We start from the raw sequence: 19487 nt of genomic DNA, 5'->3' as shown, positions 1-19487 counted from the left end.
AATACTTTGGCCACCTAATGAGAAGGAAGGACTCACTGGAGAAGGGCCTAATGCTGGGAAAGATTGAGGGCAATAGAAGAAGGGGATGACAGAGAATGAGGTGGCTGGATGGAGTCACTGAAGCAGTAGGTGTGAACTTAAATGGACTCCAGAAGATGGTAGAGGACAGGAAGACCTGGAGGAACGTTGTCCATGGGGTTGTGATGGGTCAGACACGACTTCGCAATTAACAACAACAACAACAACAACAGGTTGGACAGGTGCTCACTTACCATTTTCTTGCCTATCTTAACTTGTGTTTCTATTCTGTTTTTTATGGCACTATCTTTGATAGGTTGGTCTGTTTTTTCCCTTTGTGTAAAGACAGATGCAAAAAACGAGTTAAATAGTTCTGCTTTCTCCCTGTTGCTTGTCACCTTCTTGCCACTTTCACCCACTAATAGACCAATCATTTCCTTAACTTTTTTCTTGTTTTTTACATGTTGAAAGAAGCTTTTTTTTTGTTATTTTTGACTTTGGTCGCAAGCCTTAGTTCGTTTTGAGCCTTAGCTTTCCTCACTTCATCTTTGCAGGCTCGGACTATTTGCTGATATTCTGACTTAGTTATGGGCCCCTCTTTCCACTTTCTATACTTGTCCTTTTTATCTTTCAATTTGTCAGAGAGTTCTTTATGCAGCCATGCTGGGTTTTTTTGAGAGCTGTTATTTTTCCTCTTTGTTGGTATTGTGCTAGACTGGGCTTTTATTATCTCACTTTTCAAAATTTCCCACGCTTCTTGAGTTGTTTTCCCGTTGAGGATTCTCATCTATGGAATCCTTCTCAAGCCCTCTCTAAGTTTATTGAAATTAGCTCTCTTGAAGTCCAAGACTCTAGTTTGACTGTGTTCTATTGCTTGTGCTTCCATAATGTTGAATTCCAATATTGCATGATCACTTCCCCCCAAGGTTCCTATGGCTTCAACACCTTCTATCATTTCATCTCTGTTAGTGAGAATTAGATCCAAAATGGCTAATCCCCTAGTTCCCTTCTCTAATTTTTGGGAGACAAAGTTGTCTGCTAGGTTTGCCAGGAACCTGTTTAATCTTCCACTTGGTGCAGAGTTTGTCTTCCAGTTGATGTCAGAGAAGTTAAAGTCCCCCATTACTATTGTGATGTGCTTCCTACATACCTTAGTTAGCTGACTAGAAAAAAATTCATCTATTGTCATTCTTGCGCAGGGGTTAACCCTATCTATAGTTCTAATCTGATGAGATTCTTCTGGACCTTAAGCCTATCTTCCAGGATGTTGGCTATTCCTGTCTGCTTGGTGTTTTTTTATGAGTTCCCCTTCTATCCCCTCATTTGAATCATTTATGAAGATGTTGAAGAGTACTGGGACTAAGACAGAACCTTGGGTTACCCCAGTACATTCTTCCATCCATGTAGATGTAGTTCTATTGAGGACCATACACTGAATGTCATTTGTCAGCTAGTTACAAATCCATCATAAATATGAGCTAATTATTGTCCCATCGCTGTGATTCATGCAGATATTAAAATCTCGTTAAATCTTGTTACAATAGCAAGTGATTTCTACAGTGGTGGGATTCAACCAGTTCGCACCAGTTTGGCAGAACTGGTAGCTAAATTTTGCTGAGTTTGGAGAAACAGCTTAATGCACACTGCTTCCAGAAGTCCAGTCTAGGCCTCGGAGGCCTGGAGGAGGCCTTCCAGGCCTAGAATGGCCTGCCAGAATTGCATGGATGCCATTTCCAGAAGTCCGTTCTAGGCCTAGGAGGCCTGGAGGAGGACTCTCAGGCCCAGAACGGCCCACCGGAAGTGCATGGATGCCACTTCCAGAAATCCGTTCTAGGCCTCAGAGGCCCAGGCCTGCATCAAATAAGAGAACCGGTTGTTCAGGTATTTGAATCCCACCACAGGATTTCTACCTTAAACAATGAACAAATTAGAATGATCAGAGCTTGATAGTGGCCCGATAATATTTGGCTGGTAGTGGATTTAATTAATTTGGATAGACAGAAACTATCAAGCTGCAATTCTATTGCTTTATGTTGAAAAAAAAATTGATAAAATCTATCGGTATGTGTTTGTTACCTATCATATCTTTGGGATAGGGGCCGGACTTCAAGAGACTTTTGGCATCTGCCTTGACTAGTCCTTGCAGCTTTCTTGTCAAGATTTTTCAGAAGTTATTTGCCTTTATTTGCTTCCTAGGGCTAACACTGATTGTCTCAAAGGCACAGGTGCCTAAGGTGCAATTAAAATTCACAGTCTCTTAGTTTTTTAGCCCAATGCCTTAACCTCTACACTACTGGTTCTCAACCTGTGTATATCAACTTCAAAATCTAAAATGAAAGTCAATCAATGTTTTCATTCTTTTTTTTTACCCTAAAAAGGTATTAGACCAGGATATTAATTTTCTCCATTGATTTTTTGAAATGTGTTTAGAACTCTTAGACTATGCTATTAGATAAAATAATTAACCCATTTGAGCAAGTTAATAGATACTCTGTTTATTGGCCTAAATTGAAATTGAGGATAATTGTTCCTAATACCTTAAGTATTTATTATTTTTGTATATGCATTGAATTCAATCATTCTCATGTTGGAGATATGTGAATAGCACTTTTTTCAAATACTATTTTTTCAAATACTATACCTACATTCTAGGTAAAAGTCATTTAATATATTAATATTGCTTTGAGACAGAAGGAGGAGGAGGAGGAGGAGGAGGAGGAAGAAGAAGAAGAAGAAGAAGAAGAAGAAGAAGAAGAAGAAGAAGAAGAAGAAGAAGAAGAAGAAGAAGAAGAAGAAGAAGAAGAAGAAGAAGAAGAAGAAGAAGAAGAAGAAGAAGAAGAAGAAGAAGAAGAAGAAGAAGAAGAAGAAGAAGAAGAAGAAGAAGAAGAAGNAAAGAAGAAGAAGAAGAAGAAGAAGAAGAAGAAGAAGAAGAAGAAGAAGAAGAAGAAGAAGAAGAAGAAGAAGAAGAAGAAGAAGAAGAAGAAGAAGAAGAAGAAGAAGAAGAAGAAGAAGAAGAAGAAGAAGAAGAAGAAGAAGAAGAAGAAGAAGAAGAAGAAGAAGAAGAAGAAGAAGAAGAAGAAGAAGAAAGTACTAATATCCACTGCATAAACTTTAAACTACAGGAGAACTCATCTCAGAAGAGGAAAAACAAGTGAATTACAATTGGGAGGGGGGAATTTACTGTGGAAGGCAGACACTAGGGAGTTCTCTCTGGAAGACAGAATCCACCTCTATATTACTTCAGTCATGAACTCATCTATTGGCTTTGAACAATTTGGTTCATCATTTCTAATCTGAAATGGAATGACATTTCTGTATTCCTGTTCTAAAGTTTATATATATTTAAGGGATTAAATCTTTGTGAATTCCTATATGAACAGGATCCCATGAAAAAATGTTTATCAGTTCATACTTTGTGAGAAATTAAATTAAAAATATAAGTTTAAGTATTTATTTATGATATTGTGCCTTTTTATATTATGGATTATTATGAATACAAAGGAGATAGAATGCACTTATAAATTTCATTGTTTTTGTAAATTGGAAAAATAACAAGGATTAGAAAAAGATAGAGCTGTTACCTGAATATAGGGTATTTTGAAGGCAATGGAGAACTATTTGGAGGAAGCAACACTTTCCAATGACTGAATCATTGTGTAGATTGTGAAGCAATTTTATCTCATCTTATAAGGCTGTCCTATATACAAATAGAATTCTAGCTTCCTAAGATATTTGGCTTTAGAAATAATATGATTATACTTGTCAGTTCTTTCATTATGTAGCTGTAAAAATTTATAGAACATCTATTACTTTATTTGCAGTGTCAACCAAGAAGTCAGTTGAACAGTGGGAAGGAGTAGAGAATACTATCTTTATCTTTAAGACTATACCCAAAAAAACTGATTTCAGTTAAGATGTTTTAAATTAAGCTGATTTCAGTCCAGATGATTTGTTTCTGATATGGTAAAGACTGAAGTGTAGATTATGTTAATTTATAGCTTAATGCAATCTGTTATTTCTTTTTCATGGCAGCATCATGCATTCATTGTTTAGTGGATGTGGTCCCTATAAAGAATGAAGAAGGAATTGTCATCATGTTTATTTTGAACTTTGAGGACCTGGCAGTTCTCATTGCCAAAAGTGCCCGACACAGTCTACACCAGCGTCTCTCCCAAGGATGGCGTACAGGTGAGAGGCCCAAACGAGGCCAGTATTTCTGGGGCTTGGGGACCAGTGGGAAGCATTAACTTACAGTATGTAAATGGAAATTTTAGACTTTTTCTGGAAACTGGAAGACATGTGGTTTATAGCATGGGATAGAGTTCTATTTTTATTAAGTCTACTGCATTTTAAGAAAGCTGTAACTACATCAATAGGTGTGGAAGAATATTTTGTCAGGAAATGCTGTTCCCTATTCCATAATTAGAGACAATAATAAGGAAGCATATAGCCATGTAGAGACATCTAGTATAATAATCCTTAACGAAAAAGAGGCCAAAGAAGACAAGCTTTCATACGGAGAAACAAAAAAAAGACTATCATGTCATGGACAAGGTTTTTAACATTGATATAGTTTTAAATTGGCTTTGCATGACTTCTACAGATGTACTTTGGATTTGAAGTAGAGAATGTGCTTCAGAGAGGTTATAGGAACACACACCATTCCTGCCAGCATGATCTTAAGAAACTGCATTTTTTCTTGGGTTCATATGATAGCTGCACAGACCCAGGAAATTATGTCTGAAATATGGACAAATAGCTCATGACTCTTCTTATGTGTCGTCTCTTCTTCAGATATGAAATATTCCTGATTATGATATTGCTAAACTCATAATACTTATCTTGAAAATATATCTTAAGGAAACATACAATATTTACCCCATAGAGTATGCTTTTCTCACATATTCAGAATACCTGGCAAAATGGAACTTTGCAGTGGATAGAAGATTCTTCTTTTTTAAAAAATGATTTTTATTTTATTCAAAAATTAAAATAAAAACTCCCAAAAAAATTCACGGAAGCAAACAAATAAAAAAACAAACAAGCAAAACATTAAAAAGTGCATTAAAAACCACAAACACATATACACATATTAGCCCCTCTAGCTGAATACTGATAAATATATTACAACAATATTAATTTCCCACCCCTTGTGAAATAGGCCCATTTTTTCAAACTTTTGTTTACAAATTATTACTGATCATCTATCTACTATATTAAAGGCCAAATAGTTAACAGATAGAACAACAAACAAACAAAAGGCAAAAGTAAAATATCAAAACCCTCTGTTAATGAACAATTATTGTATTCAATAATACAATAGAAAATTTACCACAGCTTCTTATCTATCCCAACAGCTAACTCTGATTCGTCCTGAATCCTGTGAATAACTGTTTCTTAATACTATCTCTTATCAATTGTTGTCTGGTTAAATAAAATAGATTCTCCAAAGTCAATCTATCTTCCCCCAAAAATCCAACTGAAATTGTTTTTGAGTTAAGTATGATAAATCCATTCCCCAATCTATATATTATAAATATATAAACCACGACAGACATGTCCTTCTGATTCCAATTCTTCTTTAGAGTTGAGGATAGATTCACCTTAATTAAAAAATATTGACCAGTCTGGCCTCACCATTTCTTTTCTAAAAAATAAGCTTCCTAGGGTGACACCCAGAAAAGTATCTTTACAGATAACCTTTTTTAAATATCTATTCCTAATCCTTAGGATGACAGTCTAAGTAAGTGGTTATTGAAATCAACATTTATCATACTATATACATGCATGCCATCCAAATCTTAATTTATCGCCCTCCAAATCAAGTAACCTCTTGTTCTGGAAAGTCACCCACTCTTTAAACCAAACTAAATAGCAAGCATCAAAATACAATTTCAAAGCTGGTAAGCCTAAGTTCCTAAATCTTTCTTTAGCATCTTGGAATAATTTATATCTAATTCTTGGAGTTTTTTCCCCTTGCCATATAAATTTAGAAATATCCAATTGACACTGTTTAAATGGAATGTTAGTTATGAGTATTGGAATAGAAAAATCTATTGAAGGATTTTGAAGGATACTTTGATCTTTCTCAGTAGGAAAAGAGGACAGGACTTTCCATACAGTATTTAGCATTTTCCATATAGCATTTAGTAAAGAAGGAGTGGCAGTTAAGCATCTCTTGTAATTCATGGTAATCTACTGAAATGCCCTCTTTTGCAGGATTACTGAAGAAACAGTGCCTGCCCCTGTAGGGCATATGCCACAAGGACATGCCATTATCGGTTATGTTCTAATTGCTGAGTGTAAGAGGTGATTACTGCAGACTAATCCCCACACTCTGAATGATCTCTGCACAGTTATAGATCTCTCGTTTACATTATTATCATAAGTAGCAATGTTATGGCTGATACAATCTAACATAGCCATGAAAGAGCAGTAGCAATCTCACACAACTAGTAGTATCAGTAGCACTATACTGCTCTTAATTAAAGGAAGATGGGCAAAACAGGAGATTTACTCATAATCAGTAATTAAGTTCTTTTTTATTTATATGAAATTATAAATATTCTATTAATAGAATATGGTGTCACAGAAAGAGCTAAGCAGGGAATAGACCAGATCATGTCCATGATCATCTCCAACACTATTATTTTATTATTTTCCCTCCAAAGTACAGGATTAAAACCTACATAGAACTTCTGTAATAGTATGTGAAAAAGACCTTGAGAAATGAATAAAGAGATACTGCCTAGGGCAGCCTTCCCCAACTTTTGCGGCTTGGTAGCCCCGGCTTAGGGGGAGGGGGAAATTGGGCTGCACAAATGGTGGGCTGGCATACGCGTGGCAGTTACCCCTTATGCAAGTGGCAGGCCAGCACACATGCATGCAAGTATCTGTTGGCCCACCGCTCGCACAAGTTGAGCTGCATACGCGTGTACGCACTCCGGCCAGTCATGTATGGGGCCCAATTCCAAATAGGCCACAGCTCAGTAGTGAGCTGCAGCCCAGAGTTTGGGGACCCCTGGCCTAAGGAATGGTCAGATAAGAGAGTTTGAAAACATAAATTTCCTGCTATCTCTTTTACAGCCTGATAAGTTAGGGAATGTCCTTCTGAGCCTCTTTCTCCACCGATTATGCAGCTATAGGCTATGCCCTCTCTTACCTAAATATTCCCTAGAGAGCAACTCTTTGCCCCATTTCTCAAGGTGTTTTTCACATATCATTGCAACCTCTGACAAACAGCAGCTGTTTTCTCCATGGAATCAACTAGCAGCTTATTTAATTAAGAAAATGATACATGGTGAAAAGATGGCTTTAAAAGCCCTCCCTCAATGCAGTCATCTTAATTTAATCTGGGGGCACCAGTGGCTGATGAGAAAGTGAGAAAGTGAGAAAAAAAAGAAAGAAAGAAAGAGAGAGAGAGAGAGAGAGAGAGAGAGAGAGAGAGAGAGAGAGAGAGAGAGAGAGAGAGAGAGAGAGAAAGAAAGAAAAAGAAAGAAAGAAAGAAAGAAAGAAAGAAAGAAAGAAAGAAAGAAAGAAAGAAAGAAAGAAAGAAAGAAAGAAAGAAAGAAAGAAAGAAAGAAATAGAATACAGGAATCTTGAACATAGTTCTTCATTTTTTCCCCCATGACAGACTGTCTGAGGAATTTGTGCAAAGCAAGAACATAGTTTATGATGTACAGTGAGATTCTCCAAAGACTCACTTGACTAAGAGGAATGTATGTAATAAATGTGCAATTGGAAATTGTACTGCTGGTTAGAAATAGGAGTGGTGATGGATTTATGAGGATTATAGAATTTTTCTGTGATTCCAGGACAGAATGTAGCTAAAGTCATAATCCTTGCAATCTATGACAAACTGCTGGTGTTATCCATAAAGCTCATGTGGCATCTTGCCCACCTTATCCATGCTGCAAGTAAAAGTTAATTAATTTTAAAAATAACGATGCATTAGAAGTGAAAGGAAATTATAATAGAAGCAAGGGAAATATGAAGTCTCATTTTAACTCACTAACAATTGAGGCTGCTATCCTGAAGACAATGTTCACCTAAAATGTCCTGGATATCATCTTGCATACCATTGGTTTTAGACTTTGCGAGGTGAATCACATTTTACAAAGCCATGGCAAATGGCTTACAATTGCAACATTACTTTAGATAATAGATTTGATCAGGTAAATATTCCTCTTATGTCAAAATCTACGCCTTAGATTTTATGACCTAGATTTGATCGAAGACCACAAAAGTTATAGTTAGTGTTTATTAAGGACTGCAATATTTTCTGGTTTGTACTGCTCAAGGGTATACTTGTTTATTTGTTTGCATCCTGCCTTTATTATTTTTACAAATAACTCCAGACGTTAGAAAGTTGAAAATATGGATTATATGAGGAAGATTTATAGCAAATTAGTAAATGTTTTGATTGTCATACAATTAATGTCAATGTGGAAAATACTATTTTTAATAATATGATTGCTATTTCCTAATATATGATTGTATTTTGATAAGATAATGATGAATGTGATGATTATTACATTCTAATATTTCTATACCTAGACAACACACTGTTCAATTCAGAAATGGAATTTTTGATATAATAAAAATAAAAATAAATTGTTTCTACAAATAACTCAAGGCAGCGAATGTAACGAACACACCTTCCTCTTCCTATTTTTCCCTACAACAACACCCTGGGAGGTCCATTGGGGAGAGTGACTGGTCCAAAGTAACCCAGATGACTTTCATGTATATGTATATCAATGATACAAACTATAGACTCTGTAATAGTGGATTGCAAGAATAAAGTATTTTCTAGTCTTAATAAAATACAGTCTTAATTTTAAAAGGCAGCTTTTTAAGGACATTTGAGGAGAAAAAAAATATTTCTAGAATGTTTCCTAGGTTTGAAGAAAAAAGTAATTTGTGAATTATAACTTCTAATGTGGAATAAAAAGTATATGATCCCAATACGAGGCTGTGGATAGTTCTATCTGGGAATTAAAACCAGTATTTTGAGAAAGACTTTTGAAATATCTCATTAATGGTAAGCAGACTTCTAATGCTTAATCATCCATAATCACAAGGATGACTTACATTTAGAAAGCTTTTAAATAAATGAAGAGAGATACCAATTCCAGAACCAAGCTGTTATTCAACATACAAAGAATGAAATTTTCAGCATCATAGTATATATATATTTGTATTGCAAGACATGATATTTTCAAAGAATGTAATTAATCATTCAGAAAATAAAGTGAAGAGACAGAATAAGAAAGTTATTTTATGATTTGGTAAGTGCCTTATTACTCATGTAGTAGATTTTATGTACAAACAATACAAACAAGTACAAACAATAGAGATGCTAAACAAATTGCTATGAACAATAAGAATATTGTGGCATGTCTACTATTACTAATGTACCATTGTTTATATCAGTTCAAGCTATACAATGGCCAAAGTCAAAATAAATCTTCAGCATTATGATAGCAGCGCTATAATGGCTAGGGCTAATGCCAAATTAAACATTGCCTCAGTTCCTATTACTGGGAAAATTTGATTTGAAATATTTAAAAATCATTTTTATTACCTGTGTAGCCTTTTCCAGTAGGGTACATTGCAGATCAACTACAACTCTCAGGCTGCAGGATGGGAAAATCTATATTAATACGTTTATCTACTGTGTGCACTTCCTGAATAATATGCTATCTTTAAAATGAATAGGCAAAATGAGAGTTCTAGATTTTTTTCTCTCTGACATTTACAAATATTTTATTATATATTTTATTTTATTTTTTAAAAAATATCCAAATGCATAAAATCTAATTACTATAAATTCAGCACAGATTTAGGGAATATTCTACTGGAAAGATGAATTGAATTAGATAGATTCCAGTCATTCCAAAAAAAAGGCCATAGTATTTTTAAAAATGACAATATTTGATTGCCACAAACAGATTCACAGGAACATACATGGATGTTATTAAATGTTTCCCAATTTTTTCCCAAGATAATTTACTGCTATGCAAGATCTATGCCTTTCTGATTTTATTCTAATGAGCCAATCCATTTTGGGAGATATATTAGGCTCTTACTGTGAGTGAACCAAGATCTCATACTGAGCTTCATGGCTAATATAATCTAAAGCTTTAAGCTTTTCAAGTCCAAATCTAGTATTGTGGCTGGTACACTATATTGATGAATGATTACATAGTTTGGTTAGCTATTCTTCTTGTTTAAGAAGGCTGATGCAAGTAATAATTTAACTTTATACAAATAATACATCATTATTATCACTATTTAATGCATCTAGGCTCAGCTTTTTCTGGAGAATTGCACTCCAATTGAATGTGGTTGAACCATGTTTTGATCTTGTGCTCTCAAGAATAAATAATCAAAGAACAGTGCATATCTCCAAGGGAGAAAGCAGTTATGCAAATGCATGATAAATGTATCATGACATCATAACACATTACTGTAGCCATGTGTCATTTTGTCATTATTGTGGCATTTTAGGATATAGTTGGGAAAATTCAGTAGTAAAAGGAATTGAACAAGAATTAGAATATATTGCTGAAGTGGGCTAAATCTAAATCTAAAGTAGATTAGTTGTACTGAAATTCCTTTGTAATTATTGTGAAATGTTAATCATAACTAACTTAAATCCAGTTCATTTGATTGATACTAATATGATCAATTTAGATTGAATTACATCTAAAATATTGTATCAATTAACAGCTATATATAAAGGAATGTCTGGTTTATATACCACAAAATAGAGTATTGTGGAGCAAATGTAATTAATCCCCAACCATTGACATAGAGTAGACTAAAGCAATGTTGGGGGAAAATTATATTGAGTAGCTGCAATAATGTGGCTATCAACTATTCTCAGCCCTTTTTCTTTACTTTTCCTTTCCTCTTAATAAAAATACATTCTCCTAGCAACCTTAAATCCCAGAGAGGATTTCTTAAAACTGAAGAAGCTGAAGCTTATTCCCAGTTTGAAACAGAAGTGTAGTGTCTCAGCTGGAAAATGCATCTGTTCTGCAGCACACACCCCAGTCTGAGCATAACAGTTGATTTCCTTGGGATTGCAAAGGTCACTTCCTGTCAGAAGCTTGGATCAGTTCCAGCCTGGAGATAGTGTCCACCAGTCTCCCTTCTGAAGAAACTAGAGAATACAGAATTTGGGCTCAGAGAAAATTCAGCAAAAAGGAGAGGAATCCGGTGCAGATTGAGAGGAAGCATGTACAACAATGTCCCATGGATTTAATGCTAATTTTTTCTTAACTCTTCTCTGAAATACAGGCTGGCAAAAGGTGGTCGAGTAAGCCTATGAAGTGCTCTTCCCTCATTTATACACTGATTTTTAACTGGAAGTCACAGCAAAACTAGTGATTTTGAAACAAGAAAGTTAACAGATCTATGCATACCATTTTAGACAAACCCTTATGTTTAAAAGATAGGTCTTTTAAAAAAAGTCATTAGAATGCTTTTGGGCAATTCTCACCACTGCTAAAATGGAGTGAGTATCTAATCCTTGTATCTGTATTGGCACTGTCATTTCTTTCAGCCAGTGTGGTGAAAACATGGCTATTTAATGAAGTATGAAAAGTCCTGAACATTCTGGTTCTTTTAAATCAGAAACAACAGAAAACAACAAGAATTGCACTACCTTCTTCCTCCCAAATTACATGTTTTAGTAATTCCTACGTTTATTTTAAGTACCTTCAAATGTTTTTAGGCATATTAGATACCTAGAACAAACTGTTCATCATGCCTTATTCATTCACAAATGGAAGGTTTTGTAATGTACAGTAGTGGCAAAGGGAATTATGAAATAATTCAAAAAGTGCATCTGGAGTGGAGTCCACAACAACAAGAGTAATACAGTGTTAAAAACATCCACTTTGTCTGTGCCATTTATCCGGTAATAGCCTAGTAGACTGATAAAATTAAAGAGGTGCTTCAACAGGGTTAAGAGGAAAAAAGAATTTTAGAGAGAGTAGTTTGGCAAAAGTTTTCAGATACTAATATTATAAATATTTCAAAACTATAGAGCTAACTGCAGATTTCATTCCAGTTTTCCCATTATAACAATTAAGCTAAGTGATTTTTAAGGCCAACTGAGATAAAATTGCAAAGGAACATTTCTCTATGGATTCTGAATGGAAAATGTATGTTGAATAAGTAAACAAACAGGAATATTGTGAGTAATGCAACCTTCAGAGTTTGTTTTGTCTATCATACTGTTTTTCAGTTTTCTTAAAAAGGATTTATTATTTATTGTATGGCACATTTCACATCACATTTCAATAAAAACACAAAAGATAAGAATATAAAATATAATAAATGTATGTCTAGGTTACAGATAATTTGCTTCATTTGTCACAGCCAGGAAAAGAGAAACAAAGCGTATAGAAATATATGCTTAATTCTCCAGACAATTTATATAATAGAGGTCTTTATCTTGAAAAGCACCATCATTGAGAATTCAATCAATATATGAAACACTAACTGTATTGCTAAGATATCAATATGGCACTCTTTGTTCAGAAACAGTTAACTATGGTATGCATAATAAAATAGGGAAGTGCCACTAGTACAACTAGTCCCTGACTACTTATGTTTAGTGGATTTAATTATGACAGACCCCCCCCCAAAAAAAACCCAGTTTCATAGTTTTGACCACTGCAGCACCCCTGCAGTCATATGAACAAATTTTGTTCTGCCCATCCTTATGACTGATTGCAATGATGCTGCAGCATGGCTCCCACCTCATCCCCATCTGACCCTCTGGACCCCTGCAGGCCTTTGGCCTGCTTACTACCCCACATCCCCCTCCCCAATCCCTGTCACCAGTCAATCACTTACCTTTTATTGTAGTTCTCCTTCTGGAAGCAACAGCTGCACTCTCAGCTTTCTTATACTCCATTCCTCTCCACTCCTCGGTCTCCGTGCAGGCCATGTGACTCTATTCCAGAACCAAATGCCATTTCTGAGTGGCCACAATTTATTATAGCTGTTCCCAGATTGCCACCCACTTCCAGAATGGAGCCACCGATGGGGTGGGAAGCATGCCCAAGGCCTGTAAGAACACTTAGGAGTGGGAAGCAGAGCACAAGTTGCTTCAGGAAGTAGGAAAGGTTTGGGAGATACAGGGCAAATCATGTGTGAGCTAGGGAGGTGCTATCATGTGAGCTGGACCTCTCAAGGTCTCCTCCACCCTTGAGGCACCCCATGCTCCACTTAATAACCTGCAAGTTTACTTAATGACCTCATTGGAGATAGTAGGGATAGGTGCAGCTAAGCGAGGTGATCACATGGCGGCTTGTTTAACAACCATCACAACTTGGGACCATAATGGATAGGCTTCGTTATGGTTGTAAGTTGAAGACTACCTGTAGAATCTTTTTCCATTACTTTCATGATTATTTTTTTATTCAGAATTCACTGGAATTTTGACTGCCTGATTGATTACGATACTGTCTATATAAATACCTTGTATGTACTTCTATTAGAAAAAAAATGCAAATAATTTATTTCTTTTCCAGATATTTTATAATAGTTTTGAACTGTATATATGCATTGGGTTTTAGTAGCTATGGACTGAGTGCTTTTAGAAATTGCTATTATTGTTTTCATTAAATTTTAAAATTAATATTAATGATTATGTGGGCAATTACTTTAGAAACCTTGAGGAGTTTGTTTGCCCTTTGATATTACATGCATTTCTTTAAATTAAATAAATAAAATGGTTACAAATGGAGATATAAAATAAAGTGTAAAGTACAATATTGTTAATTGTAAGAGCTTTTTAATTTTATTCAAAGCATCAAAATTCCACAGAATAAAAGATATTTCTTTATCGCTGAAGGCTTTTACCAAATGAAGAGAAACCCCAACGATCTATCTGTTTAAATCTTTGATCTTATAATCTTTAAATCTTCTGTCCTATCCATTTTGCTTTTAAAAAAATGGGTTGATCTGCATAATTAAGTTTAGGTATCTTCGTTTCCTAAACACCTAACTAGAAAAATATTTTATTTGTTTTCCCCCAGAAAGTTCCCAAGCCAAACTCAACCAGAATTCCACATCAGATGCAAACCTCATGAAATATAGGACTATCAGCCAGATTCCACAGTTCACCCTCAACTTTGTGGAATTCAACCTCGAGAAACATCGCTCAGGCTCTACCACAGAGATTGAGATAATCGCCCCGCACAAAGTAACAGAACGCACCCAGAATGTAACTGAAAAAGTCACTCAGGTATGTGGCTTCTGAGCGATAGTGTGAAGATGAATCACTAATAGGATGGAGGAAGGCAAATACAGCTGAAAGAAAATACACACATAAATAATCTAAACATAAATGTACAGCAGTACATTTTAAATTGCTTTGGATACAGTACAAATGTTCCCCAGTGGTTCCTCCCCCCTATATATTCATGACATTGTTATTATTTCACTCCCATCCCATAGCAGAAGTAATTTTGCCTCTTCTTTTGGCACAATTTTTGTTATGGATATGACTTAGCATAGTTCATCTTAAGTATGCTAATGTAGTTAGAGGTTGGATGGAATCTGCCCAATGCCCCTCCATATATGTATGTATGTGTGCATGTGTGTGTGTGTGTGTGTGTGTGTGTGTGTATTACATGTAGACTTTTTATAAGTAAAAGACAAAACTAAAAAAGAGAGAGAAATAGAGAGAACAAAGAGAATAAAGTGCAAAGAAAAAAATGCAAAAATCAAAAGAGTGATAACTAAACAAATTAAATTATTTCCGTCTTTTCAACAAATATGAACCTATTATTTCCCCTTCCTCTTGACTATTCCAGAGATCCATTCAGTCCCTTATGTAATTCTCATCTTTTTCAATTATTAAATCCATAAATCATCATTTCACTTTTTTCTTTTTTTAGTAATAAGTCCATAAGAGTTTGCAGGGAAGCACTTACTGTTTTTTTCCTGAACAAACAGGTCAGTTTTGCCATTTTTACCAGTTAGGACATTTTCACAATGGATTCCTCCATGTGGGAATTTCTGTATTCTTCCATTGCTGCAGAAAGAGTAATCTAAATGATGGATTTATGATCAATGCTGTATTGTGGACATTGGTTGGTTTTCTTCTGCTTCAACCTAACAAGGAGCTTGCACATAAAACAATTTGTCCTTTGTTGTACAATCACCTATGTCACCTTTTTGCTATTACAATTGAACTCTTCTATCTTATATTGCAGTTAGTCCTTGATTTACCAAGTAGTAGCAATTGTTAAGCAAGGCACCCATGTTAATTATGTATTATGTAAAAAAAAGTATTTTCTTCACTTGGGTTGTATTTCTGCCTTTGGCTTCTGGTAAATTCATGGTAAAAAAAAAGTATGAATTATTTCACTGTAATAACAATCATTGGATGCATTACTACACCAAAGGTAGACCGATTCTGTCCAGTCTATATTGGGCTTTGGATCTAGGGTGAATGTAATTAAAACTGAGGAGAGAAGCCATAGTACTGAAGGATTCTCTAACATTACTACTAATATTCCCATTTCCTCTCTGTTTATATACCATACAACTCAGTAGCAGTAAAAATAAAGTGTCTTTTGACTTGTGACTTCATATCTCTATAATATGTTTCTGAGTGGAAGTTAATGGGCATAGGCCATAAATATGTGCTTGCTGCTCCATTTTATTAGAAACAGTCTGAGAGTAGCCCATGTAGGGGGCAAGATTCCTTCTATGTGAGCAGTCTCACAGAACACCTTTGCTCTACTCTCTGCAATTTACTGAGCTTTTGTATTGAGAGGGAGTGGTAATTCCATGACCTCATCTTCAGTGAGCAACAGTAGAGGTATCTGCTGCTTGCTGTTTTGCCCTACATCCTTTGCCTGCTCAGAGGCAATCCATCTGATAGTGCTGGAGCTGGCTACTTGTCATTTGTCAGCACTTCTGAGTTGGCTCTGGCACTGGCTGCTCATGATTGGTCCCTTTTCTGACATTGAATTCACTATGATATTATGCAAAGATTTAGAAGCAAAAAGAAGAGGACAACCAGTAGCAAGGTGAAGAATTCAATTACAACAATGATGGATACACATAGAAGCCCTAAAGGACTAGGATAGGGAAAGATAATCATGGAGAAAATATATTGATGTGATTACTGAAAGTTAATATAGATTTAATGGTATGTCGTCATCGTCATCATCAGCAGCAGCAGCAACCTTCCTCTACATAGGTGTCGGTTTCATTGTCACAATATACCATGATGTAATTTCTGAGGCAGTACAAAATATCTGGGAAAAATAACTGGTATTAAAGTTGACAAGAGCATTCCTGTCTGACATCTGCCTCCCATGTCTTTCTACACAGATTCATCTTTCCATATCTAGTACATTCCAGTGATAGTACTTGCACATCCATGAAAAATTTGGATTCCTCCCATAAGAGTTACATAGTCAGCCTTTGTTTTTTAACTGTTCTTTTAATAGTACTTTCCAAGAATAATAGTTGTCTTGTGGTGTTTGTTATGCCAGTTGTGGTTTAACACCATTATAAATGTTTCAATAACATTGCTACATCCACTTTTTCCCTTGAACAACTGCCCTGAGGATTGGCCAGATAGAATCTACCAAGAGTAGATCACTTTCTTTTTTTCTGGATTAATATCCTGCAAGCAAACCACTCTTTTGTATTCATATATTAATACCTTTACCCTTCTCCAAAGAACAAGGCAGATGACAGTATTGTCACTGACAAGCCTACTAAATATTGCTATAGTGCCTTTTTTTTTCAAATTCCTATCACAAAACACTTTCTGAATCATCATTTATTTAGATTGTTATTGACTATTCAGTAAATTCTACAGAAGACATTTATCAGCGGATACTTCCCCCAGTAATAAAAAGCATGTGAACATAAAGATCTGGATTCCTTTCACCCTTTATTTCAAGATTTAGGCATTTTCAGTGTCATTTGAAGTAAGAGAGATTATAAATCAACTAATAAAAATAAATGGGAAAAATAAGATATTTCACAAATTCATAATCCTACACTTAAAAATAAAGAGAGAGAGAGACAGACAGACAGACAGGCAGAGAAGATAAATGAGGCAGCTTTTGAAAGTTTGTGGAAGTTTGTGAAAATCACTTTTGAAATGTAGGGAGTTTGGATTCCCTTTGCTTATTGTTATAATGCAGTATATTAAAATAAGAGAATTTTAGGAACTTACGATATTTCAGGTTAGACCTGTTTTTACACTGAAGATGCTTAAAACAGTTTTATTTAAATAGTAAAATACTCTTGGGTCAGTTTCTAAGCTTTTTAATTTTGAATAAGTTTCAAAATTTCCTGTCCACTATCACAACCAGTGCTTTTTTTCTAAAAAAAAAAAAAAAAAAGTGCCGGAACTCACACACGTCATACAACCCGCCTTGCCTACCCTACAAGGTTCCATCCAAAAAAGGTGTCGGAACTCCATTCTGGGCGTTCTATGAGAAAAAAAGCCCTGATCACAACTGAACTTGGCAATTTAGTGTGGAATTAGAGGGGTTTTGTTGAGACTCCAGGATAGAAATGGATAAATGTTTTTCACCCTATTTGTACAAAAACAAATCCAGAAAAGTAATGTAAGCCAGCCTTTACAGAGCTAGAGGAAAACAATCTTTGAGTTTCTTCAAGTTGAAAAAAGACCAGTCTAGGAAGAACAGTGACTGTGCTGTGCCCTTGAAGTGAACTGTACTCTTCTCCTGTGTTTTACAAAAGCAATGAAAAACATAGAATTACTTTGCAAGCAATTGCAAAAACTCCAGAGACCATCAACCATCTATGCAATAATAAAGGAGAAGGAAATGGCAGGTGTTCTTCCTCTCACAACACAGTGATTTTCACTGGGAATGGGATAATCCAAATTTATGCTATCATTTTTGCTGCACACAGAATTGGAATACCTGGTTTCAAAATTACCCAGCTGTGATATTATGCATGTTTTTTCCACTTAGAGTAAATCCTCAGAGATTCTTCTTTTTAATGGAAATGAGGTACATAACTTGAGTTTCCTCACTAGAGATTCTTGGCAGTTGTTCTCTCGTCTCTAGTAGAAGCAAAGCTTTTTACTGCCTTCCACCCTCTGATACAGAGTCTATGTCTATGTCAGACAGCTGAAGTTTAAGACAAAGCAGAATCATAACAGAGAGTAACAAGAATCAGAAATGTAGAACCATATAAAAACCCTCAAAGACCAAACATGAGACAAGAATAAAAAGTAAGCCAAAAGTCCATTCAAATCTCAAATCCTTCCCACTCCACAGAAAAAAGAACAAAGAAAATCCTGCGAAGGAGTAGCATTTAAAGAAAGTAAAACTGGACAACAGTGCAAGACAACTAGAGTAGAAACCAACAGGCAAATGGTGTAACATCCTAGCAAATCAAAATACATATAAAGTTCACAGTATTCAGTATTCAGAGACAGGTCTTGCATAACAGTCGACACTTCTAAGATAATAGTTTGTTCCAGTATGGTTGCTGAATTTTTGCTTTGGCCTTCTCCATGCTGAATGGGAATTATGGGAGTTGAAGTCCTACACATTTGAGCAATAGACAGCTGGGGAACATGTCCTTAGAATAGTCCTTCAGCTTAACTGACCCTTCTTGGAGAATATGATTCTGTAAGGAAAAAACATGCAGGTCTGATATCTTATCTGCCAATTCTCCTTCGTGTGTTTTGCATCCATATATCCATTAAGACAGGAATAGATTTCCTGAATACAGTTAGTAGGTATTGGCTGTTTGCCACTTACAAAATTAATCTGTCTGAAAACTGTTTATAGTTTAAAAAATAATAAGTATTCATTATATTTTGTATGAGAAGGCGTGTATATATCAAACATTCTACACCTGTTGGAATGAATAAATGAATGAATGGTTAATATTTTCATATTATCTCCAGTTTGATAAATCTCTTTGCTCACCCCAAACCTTGTCAAAAAGAAGCAAAATTTCGCCAGTTGCTTTTGCCTTCCTGAGCAAGAGATAGGATTTCATTTTTTCATTTTCATTTTATTATATTTATACCCTGCCCTTCTCCCGTAGGACTCAGGGCGGCTTACAGCCAGTTAAAAACAGTTTAATACAATACAATACAAAGCTTTAAAAAATCATTAAAAATAAATATTTAAATCGGCCGTTTCTACTAAAATTTGGCTAAAACCAATTTAAAATACCCCTAGGCCAGTCCTGCCCGCTGAAACAACCAGGTCTTAAGGGCGTGGCGGAAGGAGGGGAGATCCGGAATCACCCGGATCTCTGGGGGCAGCTCGTTCCAGAGGGTGGGTGCTCCGACAGAGAAGGCCCTTGCCCTGGGGGTCGCCAGCCAACACTGTCTGGCTGACGGCACCCTGATGAGGGCCTCTCTGTGGGAGCGTATCGGCCGGTGGGAGGCAATCTGTGGCAGAAGGCGGTCTCGGATATA

At 35.6% G+C, this 19487-nt stretch overlaps 1 protein-coding gene across 1 annotated transcript in view; it reads left to right on the top strand.

Moving 5' to 3' along the window:
* KCNH6 (potassium voltage-gated channel subfamily H member 6) overlaps nucleotides 1-19487 on the top strand; it is a 114329-nt gene that overhangs the window by 58771 nt on the left and 36071 nt on the right. Inside the window, exons 3-4 of the mRNA XM_029287229.1 lie at nucleotides 4051-4206; nucleotides 14080-14288. Of these exons, the coding sequence (XP_029143062.1) occupies nucleotides 4051-4206; nucleotides 14080-14288 (365 nt within the window). The remainder of the gene's footprint in view (nucleotides 1-4050; nucleotides 4207-14079; nucleotides 14289-19487) is intronic.

This window comes from Protobothrops mucrosquamatus, unplaced genomic scaffold, assembly GCF_001527695.2.
Source record: "Protobothrops mucrosquamatus isolate PMUCROS unplaced genomic scaffold, P.Mucros_1.0 scaffold_257, whole genome shotgun sequence".
Classification (NCBI taxonomy): Eukaryota; Metazoa; Chordata; class Lepidosauria; order Squamata; family Viperidae; genus Protobothrops; species Protobothrops mucrosquamatus.
This window is presented reverse-complemented; position numbering and strand designations above follow the sequence as displayed.